General features: G+C 36.0%; 1 protein-coding gene across 1 annotated transcript; it reads left to right on the top strand.

Annotated features, from left to right (window-relative positions):
- The first annotated feature begins 2,266 nt into the window (after positions 1-2,266).
- DNAH14 (dynein axonemal heavy chain 14) lies at positions 2,267-12,565 on the top strand. The gene is made up of 8 exons (XM_088526003.1): positions 2,267-2,419; positions 2,995-3,083; positions 4,655-4,866; positions 5,736-5,867; positions 7,095-7,228; positions 8,127-8,291; positions 10,474-10,586; positions 12,470-12,565. The coding sequence occupies exons 1-8, from the start codon at positions 2,282-2,284 to the stop codon at positions 12,540-12,542; spliced, it is 1,056 nt and encodes a 351-aa protein (XP_088382129.1). The 5' UTR covers positions 2,267-2,281; the 3' UTR covers positions 12,543-12,565.
- Positions 12,566-13,487: the final 922 nt, after the last annotated feature.

Genomic DNA, 13,487 nt, shown 5'->3' with positions numbered 1-13,487 from the left:
CGGCTCAAGCAGCAGCGTGAGCAACGGTCGCCGTGGGGCCGTTGCCCGTGTGGGGGCGGGGCAGGGCGTGGCCATTGGCGGTAACGGCCACCTCCGCGGCGCCACACGGTGAGGGGCGCCAGGGACGCGGCGGTTACCGGCGCGGGAAGGACGGGGCACCACGGCGGATCCTGAAGCTCTGCTGCCCCGGCGTGAGAGGCAGGGTTTGCCGAGCCTTCCCCGGAGAGCAAAGCAGCAAAGCTTCCCTGAAAAGTTTAGCTTTTGTGGTGTTGTGAACAATGAGATGATTTACTGGGAGAATAAATACCCCGCGTGGGTTACTGTAGTGCCTGTGTGAATGGGTGTCTCGGATCTAGTTGGGCATTGAAGAATTTGCTGCTCGCGTCTGCTTGCAGCTGCCTCAATACAGATTCTTGTGCACAGTGCTTCTCTGCCAAAACTACTTAGTTTATAAAATAATACTACAGAAAGGGTAGTACCCTTGTTGGATAAAGGTAGTAGAGCTGTGACTTCTAGCCCCTGAATGAATTTGTGTTTTAAAAAAAGTTTTGTTTTCAGATATTCATAGAGTGAACTTCCATGTTTTTGTGATGTAATCAGGATCCGGATTTAGCAAACAACTTGCTTGTGCACTGTTGAAATTTAAGTTACTTTCATGCTTTTTACTATCTTGCACTTGGTCTTTGATCCAGTGAGCACAGTAACCTCATGCCATTGTGGATATGACTAAAGAAGATGGTGTAGTTTCCAGAAGAGATTTCAGCCAGAGGCGTGCGACAAGCCTCCTTCCTTCCATTTCCTAATTTTAAGATGTCCTGCGTGGATGGCTGACTGTGGATCCTACAGTCACAAGAGAAGAAACCTGAGCCCCAAGGGATCTGTGGGTGAGTTGCCTTACCCGCTGCTCGGCCTGGCAAGGCTGCCACATTCTGTCAGAATCCAGACACTGTAGCCAGTGTTTAAGCATCTTACAAGGCACAATCTTTGCTAGTTCATGTTTTATCTGCTTCACACTATGTATAATAGTAACTAAAATGGCAAAGAGTTTTTATTCTTCTGTGTGCTCTGTTTAAATCACTGAAAATGCAGTATGCACACTACTATTGTAGTGCTTCTTGAATTTGTATTTGAATTTGAATTCTTGTATTTGGGCTAAGTAATTCATAAGATCTATAATGGAGTGTAAATAGCATCTTTTCTAGATAGCAGACATTGGGACATGGCTTTCCCCTTTGGTGGCAAGTGAGAGTTTTTAATTCTGTAAGATACATGCTGTAAATTAGTAACATCTGAAAAAAAGGTGATGCAGGATTCGTGTGTCCTGTCAGGCTGCATTTCCCTATTATGTGTTTTTTAAGAAAGCCAATTCAATGGAGGAGGAAACTGCTTTTAATTGGCTCTTCTAAATAGTTTTTGGTGCAGAGTAGTGACATCTACAGGCGGTGAATACAGAACAGACTGACTTTATGCAGCCAGCTAGTATAGGTTGAGTCAGTTCATAGACACTGATCTAGAGTAACCCATTTTGATTTCAATTTGATAGATATTTGCAGTTGGTAATTAATTTTTTGTTGCAAAGTACAACTGTGGGAGGTAGAGACTCCAGCTACAGCCAAGGATACTGAACAGTTCACCAAGTTGAACAGTGTCATTTCTGTGCTTTTATAGTGCTGTCCCCCTCCTATGAGGGAATGGGGAGAGGAACTGGGTTAGTATGTTATTCAAGTTAGACATGCAAGCCAAGAATGAAGACTTGTACTATGTCCTCATTTTAAATGCTTGTTTATTATCTAATAATATCTTTGAGTTAAAAAATCACAATTCTCTTTAAATTGGGTTAATTAGGTGGATTTTTTGAGTGGTTTTAGGATTTTTTTAAAAAAAGTCTTTTCATATATTTTTCAGACTTTGAGTATGTACTATGCATAGTATGTAATTCTTAAAAATGTTTTTAACTTTTAATAGTAAAAATGTACTTTGTTCTATCTAAATTACAATTAATGCGGTAAGTGCATGTTTGTCTTTAGAGTTCTGTTTTACTCACTTGTCAAAGCAAGTATAATTGCAATTTGCTACATTGAGTGTACAGTTAACTGCCTTTAATTTGCAAACTGTGTGAACTTTTGGCTTCAGCACAGCAGAAGCACATATCCCAACACAACCTGATTGCCAAAATGACATGCAGATTTCAGCAAGCGTTAAGCATGGAGAGACAGTTGTCATTGCAAATGTTGTTCTATGATTGTGTTCATGTGATTAGAATGAAAGATCTCTACCCAAGATGGACACGCAAAACAAAATGCTGAGAGAAAAATTATTGTCTCGTCTCTGGCTTGACCCAGAGAGGACAGAAGCTCCACACATGGTGAATACTGTGTGCGAACCGGCTGACGGCAGTGAGAAAGACGGCAGTAAACTGGTGAGAATGTGCATGTAAGGCCAGAATTAGTGCTAAAGTTTTAATTGCTTTTGATATCCTCCTAGCTATGGTTCTCTTGTACTAAAAATCTGACTTCATTATTACAGTTGTATGGTATCTTTAACTAGAGTTAAATGTGAAAGTATGTATGTGCCTAATTCTTTTCTAAATCTACAATAGTGCTCCACTATTGGCTTAACTATCCTGAAAAACACAATTTGTTGTTCTAAATTTAGATTTTTTTTCTGAAGGTTTGTAACTATTTCAGCCCTGGGTTGATGGATACAGGAGAACAGAATTTTGTACTCCATATGCAAATACTAGACATTAATCATTGTGTTTCGAGCACAGTTGTTTTTAAATCATTTGTCAGGATGCTTTTTACAAGCAAAATTTCATACATATAAAATAACCAAGAAAAATGCTACAATGAAAGCTGAGCTAAGCTATCAGTTGGTGTTTTTGAAAACATTTTCCATAGTTCTCAAATTTCTTCATTGATTTCAGAATATAATATATGATCACCCACTCAGTAGTTATTAAAATTAATGTATTTCTGTGCTCTTTGTCCTCAGTCACCCTCGTTAGAGAAGAAATACTCTATTCTCCGCACAGCAGTTTACAGAGGAAGTACAGAGAGGAAACACAAAGCAGCAAAAAAAGAGTAAGGGATGTGTTTTGGATGTCAATATGTAAAGTCTTTCTTTGTAATATCTTTTTGTTTCACTTCTCATTGCAACTTAAAATTGGAAACAGCTTGACTGCTTCTCTGTGAAGGCTGCATTAACACTCCAGGATGAACTTTATAATTTTGGCCCATGGCAATAGAGTCTCATCTTGTTTGTGTCACTGAAAACCCAGAGAAGTGCTAGTGAAGTCATTGTGAAAGGAGTAGAATTTAGTGAAATCATACTTCTGATTCAAACAAGTTTGGGCAAAACCCTTTTAATACCTGGCATGTGAGTTCCACACAATTTCAGCCACTGATTGTTCTTTGATGCCCTTGCCACATTAGTGTAATCTTGAGCAGACTTGAATTAGCCTTTTAAGTTTCAATTAAATGGCCTGAGTATTTTGCAGCATATTCCCAATTAAGTTGGACCAGGAGTATAGGTATGTATGAACTCCATATGTATGGAGTCTAGCATAGGTATCTTACATGGGTATCTTAATTCTTTTTGTCACCATTGTTTTTTGTTATTGTTGGTGTGTGTGGGTGTGTGTGTGTGGGTGTGTGTGTGTTATTTTCACTGTGACTGAAGATACGACTAATTAAATGAAAGCAATTTTTTAATGGAATCATTATTTCCTTTATGTTTTTTTTTTTTCATTTAATCTTGAAAAATGAAAATAGCTGAAGCTTCACAGATGAAAACATACCTGAACTGTGCACGCTTTAGTGCATGCAGAGGCTAAGTCAGCCCCAGGATATGTGAGAATCTGGTCTTGGTGTAGGAGATAGAAGCTGACTATCCTATCTCCTGTTTTTGTATGTTAACTACTCACAGTTATTTTCCTTATGTTTTCATAAAGGCTGATATAAAGCAGACTTGGGGGGTGGGCTGTCCAACTTAACCTTGAATTATTTCACATTCATATTGTACTAATTTAATTTGGAGGTAGTTTTCATATTAGTTTACAAATCTAACAATGGACTTGAAAAACCTAATGTAATACAAAGTAGAAATGAAGTCAATTAAAATCAGTTTTAGTTATTATTTTCGGTAAGTGCATATGATGCATTCAGATTGAAAGGATTTCTAGGATTCTTTATTTTCTAGGAAAAAAGAAATTTCTAAAATGCAATTTACACTTTCATTTCTGCTCTTACAGTAAAAACAATGTTCTTGACATTAATGAGAAAAAAATGATAGTGCAGTTTTTTGCAATTTTTTTCTTCGGTTTCTTTCCCACAGTTAAAATTTATAGTTTAATCTTAAAGCTCTCTTACCTTTGAGAAAAATTAAAGTAATGATTGGGTTTTATGTAATAGTGCTTTTTTAATACTCATAGTGTTCAAGTTGAAGGAGTAGGACTTTAATTTTATTTTGATCTCAATCTCCTTCCTCACCCCACTGTGTATTTTATTCATAGTGAATAATTTTTTCATTCCATGCCAGCTGTATCTTAATCATAAATGCAAACCATGATACAAATCACAGATGATTTTTCTATTTTGCTGGTCTGACTGAATCTTCAATTGTTTTTCCTAAAAGAACACATTGTTAATTACAGACTCTCAAGAAAGCATGAAGAGGGAAAGGAAGAATCTCTTCGTCAGCCTGCTAGAGTGTCAGAGCATGAGACAACAAATCTAAATAGGAACTTAACACAAGTGGTATCTGTAATGTCACAGAATGAGGATTGGAAAACAGCACTTTCTGCAACATCTGCTAGCAAAGGAGCTCAGAATTCTTGTGACACGTCACTACCTTCTACTGTATATGGTAAAGTACATAAAATGACAGAAAGGGGAGTAATAATAAATAAGTATGACTTTATTTGCTCATCATTGTAAGGATTCTTAATAAGAATTATATGTGGGCTTCCTTCCCTCCTTTGCTCCATGTCCTCTAGGACATTCCAAAGAAAGAATACCACGAAGTCACAAACATTCCAGTTTTTAACTTCAAATGTGGTCTAATTGTTTACTTCAGGTTTGTTTGGTTGCTATTGAAAATAACACTGCCTAGGTAGGCTTCTAAAAGTAGGTGAGATGTATAATTTTATAGTGGGCAGAGGTAGCATGAGCATCAATTCTGTCCAGCTCTGTAAAAGAAGAGCTGTTCCTTGTGCATCACAAGGAGCATGAATGCTACTATTTGCAGGTGGTGTGTGTGCAAAAAGAATCCTAAAGGACTTCACATCTGCAGGAAAAAAAAAAAAAAAAAAGGAATAGTGGAGATGTAACCAAAAGTCAACTATCAGGAGTCTGAAAAGAATTTTAAAACACTGCTTTCTTGAGTGGATCCAAAGATTTCCTAGTACCTAAAAAAACTCTAAAACTTCTCCCTAAAGCAAGGACTAAAAATGAAGGTGAATGCTTTCTTCCCTACCTCCCAGGATACACTGGAAACAAGTATAACATTTCTTATTGAGGTTCTGTCAGTATATGATCTGAATATAAGTTTTAACGTATTATCAACAAAAAAAGGAAAAAGAGGATTCTCTTTCCCCACATCATCATCTCTCTCAATCAGAATACATTTTGAGATCCAGAAGTTGCAGAAATGCTGTTAACTTGTATGTTTATATTAGAACATGATTGGGCGTACTGGTCTATTTATATATATGTATATTAATGCATCTATTTCAGATACTATTAGGACTGAAATTCAAACAGCTGTTTTGGAACCAAGTTGCCGTAAAAAGATTCGTGAGCAACCAAAAGTTGAGAGATTATCTAATAAGTCTGTGAGGAAAAGAGCTCCCTCCTACGACAGGACAGGTTTGTGAGTCTTACTATCGGAGAGCCAGACTATGCCCTTAGTTATACCATAAAGCCAATGTATTTACTTCAACTTTACCTTGATACAGTGGGAATACACACAACTGCTGCTCTCTGTCCTCATGCTGTCTCCCCTTAGGGTAACTGTAGAGAGAAAAATAATTGTGATACAGTTCTAAATTAGAGCGTGCTGTCACTTTAAACCTATTTTGAAGACAAACTTGTTCCTCTATGTCTAGCTTTGGCTCTTTTTTTTTTTTTTTTTTAATAACCAATACTAGACCAGAGCTTAATACACTTTCATATAGCACTTGAATTTGTATTTTAAGGCTGTCTATGACTAATTACAGTATTTTTTTTTTAATAAGAGAGATGATTCTTAAAGAACAATTACATTTTCCCACTTTTATTCTGGAGTGAGTGTGGGGAAATGCTCACCATTTCTCCATTAAAAATATCTGTCATTCATTGAATTTGAAAACTTGGAGGGACTGATGCTGCAAGTGTGTTCAAATCTCTTTTTGTAACAAGCCTTTTACCTTATCCATGTTTTAATAGAGATTAGATTGTGGAAACACTTGTGGAAACAATTGGTTTATGCTTTCTAGAAAGTCTCTATTTTTTTTCCATAACTTTGTGGAGACTTTTATTAAACCAAAGTGCTTTTTTTCCTACACAGGACTGTTTAAATTGGTCTGATTTCTTAATGGGCAGTATGTTTCCATATACAAAGGAATTTTGTTTGTATTAGAGAGAAAAAAAAAAAAAAAAAGATTTCTGGTCTCTTTTCAACTTCTCTTTGCTTAGCTGAAATCTCTCCTTCCCTTCAGAGGCTTTTTTTTTTTTTTTTTTTTTTTTTTGGGGGGGCGGGGGGCAAAAGCCTATAGCCAGAAGTTATGTGTGTTTTTTTTGTTTTTTTTTTTTTCCTCCAGTGAGTGTTTTCAACTTTGCTTTGTAAAATACACAAAGGTCTAAATCACTGGCAGTTGAATTCAGTATGATTCAGCTGAACTCCTGTTCCCTATTTGCTCAAAAATATATTTGGAATACTTGAAAGCCTGGCATTTTTTAGAATGAACATTTAAATCATCTTCTCAATTTCTTCCATCGGGATACTAGTCACACCAATTCTCCATACCCATTTGGTGTGTCTTCTGCAATGAATCTAAAGACTGTATGTTTGTGAGAAAAAAAAAGAAAAAAAAATCTCTCTCTTTGGTATGCTAGAACCGATTGATGATGATGTTATAAAGCATATTTTGAGACTTCGAGGCAAACTTGGTTGGGAAACAAAGTTACCGTCATGTGACTATTTAGCTGGAGAGGCTGATGTGACCAGGCATGAGAAGTTTGCATTTATGGTAATTTTCACCTTCCATTTTCTACTTTTGGTACAATTATACTCCAGGAGTAGTGTTGATAATAAATCTAAAATATTTATTTATTGAATATTTTTGCTTCTGCAAATGATAATTATGTCCTTGAACCAACAAGGCATTTACCAAGAATAGACTGTTAACAGAATTTAATTCTAAACCTTAAAAATAGGAAATAGAAGCTGAATTACATTTTGCAATGGGCAGAGTTATGCTATAATGCTGGAAAGAGATGAACATAATAGTGGTGCCAAGAATTATTTATTCTATATCTGGATGCAGAGAAGTCGCTTAAACTGTAGCTAGTATTCTGCATAACTCAGCTATTTGAGTACTACCCAAGGTATAGAAGAGCCTCTAGGATAACTATGATGATGGCTGTCCTGAGCAGACATGCTAAGTATGGCACTGATTTTTGTCATTTTGGTCTGCTCCTGATGCAGCCAAAATAGACTGCTATGGAAGTGTACAGGAGTAGGGAGCCTCCTGTGCTCAATTACTAGTTTGGTGCACTAAGAGACAGGCAGACACATAAATATATTGATTATATTGAATATTATCATCCACAAATGTTGTGCGTACATCATGAACAAGCGAAATAGCTGGTAGAGCAAAGATACTTTGTCTTGTTTTGTCAAATAAGAAATAGTAATGTTTAGCTTCTTGCTGGTAGAGCAGATGAATAATTATTTAGAGTGGAGTTGACAGAAAAACTTTATGATAACTTTCCAATCAATTCAGTATTGTTATTTGCTGAGCTTGTTATTAGAAAATTTTGGTACTTGGTTATTTTTCTTCTCATAGTGAAATATATAGATATATAATTTGCAATAATGAAAAATGAATTACATATCTACATATAAATCACTTCCTCTTTTGATAGAAACCTTTACTGCTAAAAGATAGTGGAGAATATATATACTGTCTTCGAAGAGACAGGAACAACTTGAAAGCTGCCTATAACCCATATGATTTGCAGGCTGTCTCTGTGAATACAGCTAGACAAAGCAAAGAATATTGGACTGTTACAGCATCATTTGTGTCTAAGGTAGTAGTATATTGTTTAAAACACAGATAACATGAACCCAAAGATTTACACAGAAAGAACCTTTTTTATTTTTTCACGTACATGTCACACCTGTTATAATTATGTGACCTTATTTGTTTAAGTGCTTACAGGTCCTGTAAGACAAATGTTTTTTGGTTTTGAGCTTAATATAGCTGATAGTTTGTTCAGGCTTGTATTTAGGTCTTGGATCAGCTTGAATTGGCAGGAACATCAGAAGAGGTCTAGCTTGGTTGCTAACTAGCACCCTGCTAATCCATTATCTACATTTTTGGGCATGTTGATGCACATAATTCTGAGTGTTTGAATTTCACACAAGGGCATCTTTGCTGATGATTGTACATAGAATTTGTAATGTTTGTGCCTTATCTTTCTTTTTTTCTTTTTTTCTTTTTTTCTTTACCTTGTAAGTAGGTAAGTCCTTAGAAGTTGATCGAAATGATTAATCTTTGTTTAGTCTTGAGCAGCATTTCATTTTTTAAAAGTTTATTCTTTACCTCAGAATGAGGTTTCATGATTGCTCTTACGGCTGTGTAAGGCTGCTGAGTGGCCGGCTCCGAGCGGCACTTTCCATTTTGTTGTCACTGGTGATTCTGTTGCTGGTGTGTTAGATCATCTCATTAATTGAGCTGAAAGTGAATAAAAATATTTTGTATGTGTATTTATTTGCTTGCCAAGTTAATTTTCAGTCAGATTGGAGAGCTAATCCAGCTCACTAAGAGCACAGAGTATTGATATGCCTAAAAGGACTAAAAATAATGCCTCTTAAGAATCTAACTCTATATTGCATGATGTTTCAGCAGTTCTTAAATGTCTTTGTGAAAACTGGATTTCTGCTTCATCCTTGAATCCTTTATTCTCTTTGACATCAGTAACATTGATGCAGTAGTATAGCACGAGCCTTGCATGGAAAAAGTGAAAACGGCTTCGTTTGCATAATTTACATAATTGGATTGTTGCTGGATGCTGAAGTTAAACTTTTCATTGCATATATGAAATACACAACAATATCAGAAAATTACGAACATTGCTTAGATACTCATGCTATTACTTGCATTAAGATTGCAAAGATTTATTTGCTACTAGTGGAGGTATTAAGATTTTATAAAACCAGACTCCTTTGCCTTGAAAGTGCTTGCTACAGTGCATAAATTCAAAGTACAGTCTTCAAATACAAAGAGATTTGTTCCAAAATGTCTCATAAGATCTTCCATTTGCTTTGGCTAAAACACAGAGTGATTAATTCAAAACAATTACTTAGTACTTAGCAGCAGATCTGCTATCTCTTATACTCCTGTGAAAGGTAGGGACTGATATGTCAGTAACATCTGTCCATTTCCAATTTGCTGTTTCCTGGCCAGTTAGATCCAGCCTGATGTTTGAAAAGAGATTACATTAATATACAAATCTCATTTTTGTAGTCTTTCACACAGAAATGAGCATTCCCCTGGGAGACTGGAAGTTCACTTTCCTAATATGTTACTGATTTGTTTGTAAGATGCTGTTTTCCTGCCTGAAAGATACAGCAGAAATTTAAGAAAAGTGGTTTTTTTTTTTTTTTTTTTTTTTTTTTGAGATAGCTGCTGAAAGCTTTAAGGTGACTACTTTAGGTGGATATAGCTGCCCAGGCTGTACTGGAAATCTTTCCAAGTACTAATTCTCTTTTCCTCTTGTTCGGTGCTGCATCTTGCAGTAACAAAAATAAATTGATATTCCATAGTTTCTCTTGCTAACAGTAAATATTTACATTCAGATTTATCCTTTTTATATACTTTGTCCAAGGTAAGTATTTTTATGCAGGAAAGATATTGAATGGGCCTAAATGAACGTGATTTTTAAAATGTGCTAAAGGGGTTTCCTGATAAGGACGGAATTGAACATCCGGCTAAATACTTTCCTAAATAGTGTCTGTGTGCATTTCATATATTTTAAATGATAGAAACATCTTCCTATTTGCAATGATAAAACTATTCAGTAACTAAAGACTTATTCAAATTTAAATGCAAGCTGCATGGATAGATAAGATAAAATGTTGTGAATGGTGCAACCACAGATGTCATCTGATTTCGTATGTTTTGTTTCCGTGATGATGAAGATTCCATAACACTTGTCAAATTTATTTAATAAGGAGTAATATAATGTGTTTTTTTTTAATTTAAATTAGTTTTCTGCAGAGCATAAATTGGGAGAAATAGAAATGATACCTGTATCACAGTGGTTGCGTGAAAGACAACTGTATTATAAATTACTCAATTTTAATGTATTCACCAATTTCAGGTAAGAAATTAAGAGAAAATTAAAATTAACCAATTACAGTAATAGCTTTCTAATATCTTTGTATCCTAAAATACCAAATTGTTCCTTAATACTGTGTTATGTCTTGTACCGGTGTTTTTAAGAATTACAGTATTTAAAGATTACTCTTTTTTTTTTCTCCTGATACCTAACACATTAAAGGAACAAGAAATCCTTCTCTCTGCTTTGTTATTGTTTCTTCTAGCTTTTTTAGCTGTAGAAAAAAAAGTAACATTATCTCTAGTAATATCTTCATAGGCACTAGATTCTGAGAACTTAGTTTATTCTTTTGTTCTCTTTCGTGTTGCAGAGAATGTGTGACATAGCTAGTACAGTTGACCTCAGAGAGAATGCACCTGAGCAAGTTTTATAGTGTGAAGTAGAAGAAAGTATTTACTGATGAAATCGCCACACTCTTTTAGTAGATTGTTATGGAAACATCAGTAAAAACATAACCTCTTGCTTAAACATCCATCTCTTGCCCACTGGCTTCCAAATTTTACCATTACTACTTTTTATTATTTATTTCCAATTTCTATTTGGAAGTTCACCTGGGGAATATTTCTGAATGTCACTCAGTTTTGAGATTTGATCTCATGTGTCTCCTGTTCCTTTTGTACATGCATGTTTTTTGTCCATGCATCAAGCATGACACAGGAATCACAAAAATTCCCATGTTTGGAACTGCATTTTTTATAGGCCACATCTCACATTTGAAAATTATTTAAAATAATCATGGCCTTATTTTCTAACATTGTCCACAGAATTCTGCTGATGTTAGTAAGTGAGTAGATTTGTATGTGCCAGGGAGTTAAAGATCGCTGTGATGGGAGTGTTTAAAAGACTGAAAAATCAAGCTGGTTTTAGGCTTTTAAACAAAACATTACTAGTCTAGCATTCTTTCACCACATGCTTCATGCTGATATCTAGTTCTTCCTTATTATCAGATGTTGTCACTACATATTCATGCAGTTGGTTGTTTGCAAGCTTCAGAGGTGAGCACACAGTGTGACAGAGCTGATGCACGTGGTGCCAGAGCACAGACACTGCTGCCCTGAGTCACTGAGGCTGAAGTGACAGGACTCAATACCTCGTTACCAAGCGAACCTGAAACCGTAGTGAACATCTGCTGTCCTCCCTGCACCAAACTGGGGGGTTTACTGTCTGACGGGCTATATGGAGTTTCTAGATAATTGGTCTCTCCCACTGGACCAGGTGCTACAAGAGCTTAGTGGGTGCTTTATTAGGCACCATCAAGTGGTTATTGAGTGCTTGACTGCTTTTCTTAAGACCAAAGCCCAGCTGCTCAGGTGGTGCTTTATTAGTAATTGGCCAGTGCTGAGTTATTTATGCCTCTGGGGTTCTGCTTTCAATCTGTGCCCATTTTTTCAAGTTCCAAGCTTAAATTACATCACAACAAGAGACACCTGCTACCAACCTCTGCTTTACCCAGAAGCCCTGATAAGCAAGCCTAAGGGGGCTAGGTCTTGTTCTGTGGCTGGCTTGCTAGTAACCATGCAGTAGCTGAAGAATGTTTTTACTGGCCTGTTGTGCTCAGAAATATTTAAGCAATTATGGAATATCAGAGTGTTCACATTTTAGAAGATAATTTTAAAGTCTCCTTAATGTACCTTTTCTTTCATAGGTACAGCTGATGCCTCTGCTTTAGCTATACACTTCATTCACCTGTCAAGGTGAATATTTGGCAATATTCGGGGAATCTTTTTAGAAACCAGAGATTGACTAGATAGATCTCAGCATCTGTCTCCAGATTCAATGTGATATCTGTTAACGAGCTGTTGTGACAGCTGGTATGACAGTCTGTAAACTTTATGTGCATAAATAATTATTTCTTTTGTTTCTAGGACGAAGAAATATTTTTTTGTCTGGAAAATCAATGCTAAAAGAAGCAAGGCAAATAAGAGCGAGTCAATCTGAATGTAGGTTTTTCATACGAAAATTTATGCATTTATCTTGTAAAAAAGCCTGAAACCTTAATCTGGACAAACCTGAGCTTTAATTTGGTATTTGTCTAGTGCCTAGTACGGTAGGATTCTGCTCTATGACTAGAGATGTTCAGATATAAATAGGATAAAAATAATAATTAATATAGTGTATTCTATTGTAAAGTCAGAGTGATCATACCAAACCCAGGTAAACAAATCCCGATCTTGTAAACAAAGGTGGTGAAAGAGAGTCCCATCCCTCTGGACTCTACAGATGTGTTTTGCTGAGTTCTTGTTTCTGTTGTTATTCCTCAATATATTGCCACTCACATGAAGGTGGTGGACCTTCCTGATGGTAGCTGAGAGGATGTTTCTTCAAAAAGAAATCACAGAAGGACTTCTATTAGTGTTGACACCTCAGCTTGTTTGTGCAGCTGATTGTTCCTACCCTGGCTTACATCCGTGCGTGTTACAAAATGCCCTTCAAAGAGCATTTCTTATTGTACTGGATTGTGCTCAGAGTCTTTACACTTCTTCATTGTGCAACTCCCACATACCTGGGATGTTGATATAAAACACTTTTATGTTCGCTCCTGTAATATGCATGATTTGCTATGCTGTTTGTTATTTAAAAGCCAGTAAAAAGGATCTGTTGAACATAGACAATGGAACACGAACACACTTGAACTGTACGTTCACCACTTAAATGAGAGTGGGAATTATTTTTTAGTTTTGAGTGTTAATTGCAAATGTGATTGTGTTATGACACACTGATAAAATCCAGTATGTTAAGGCATCAAGTCATTTATATTAATGATCAATATATCTGCTTGTGAGTGGTCAAGTGTTTTTGTTAGGTTTGTTGGGTTTTTGGTTTCGGTTTTTTGTTTTTGTTTTTTTGGGGGGTTTTTTTTGATCGTATATATTCCTTTTTTTA

This window comes from Tinamus guttatus, unplaced genomic scaffold (genome assembly GCF_059628265.1).
Source record: "Tinamus guttatus ecotype Peru unplaced genomic scaffold, ASM5962826v1 Tinamus_guttatus_pri_ptg000241l, whole genome shotgun sequence".
NCBI classification, from domain to species: domain Eukaryota; kingdom Metazoa; phylum Chordata; class Aves; order Tinamiformes; family Tinamidae; genus Tinamus; species Tinamus guttatus.
Note: the sequence above shows the minus strand (reverse complement) of the source record. Positions and strands in the feature narration are given on the sequence as shown.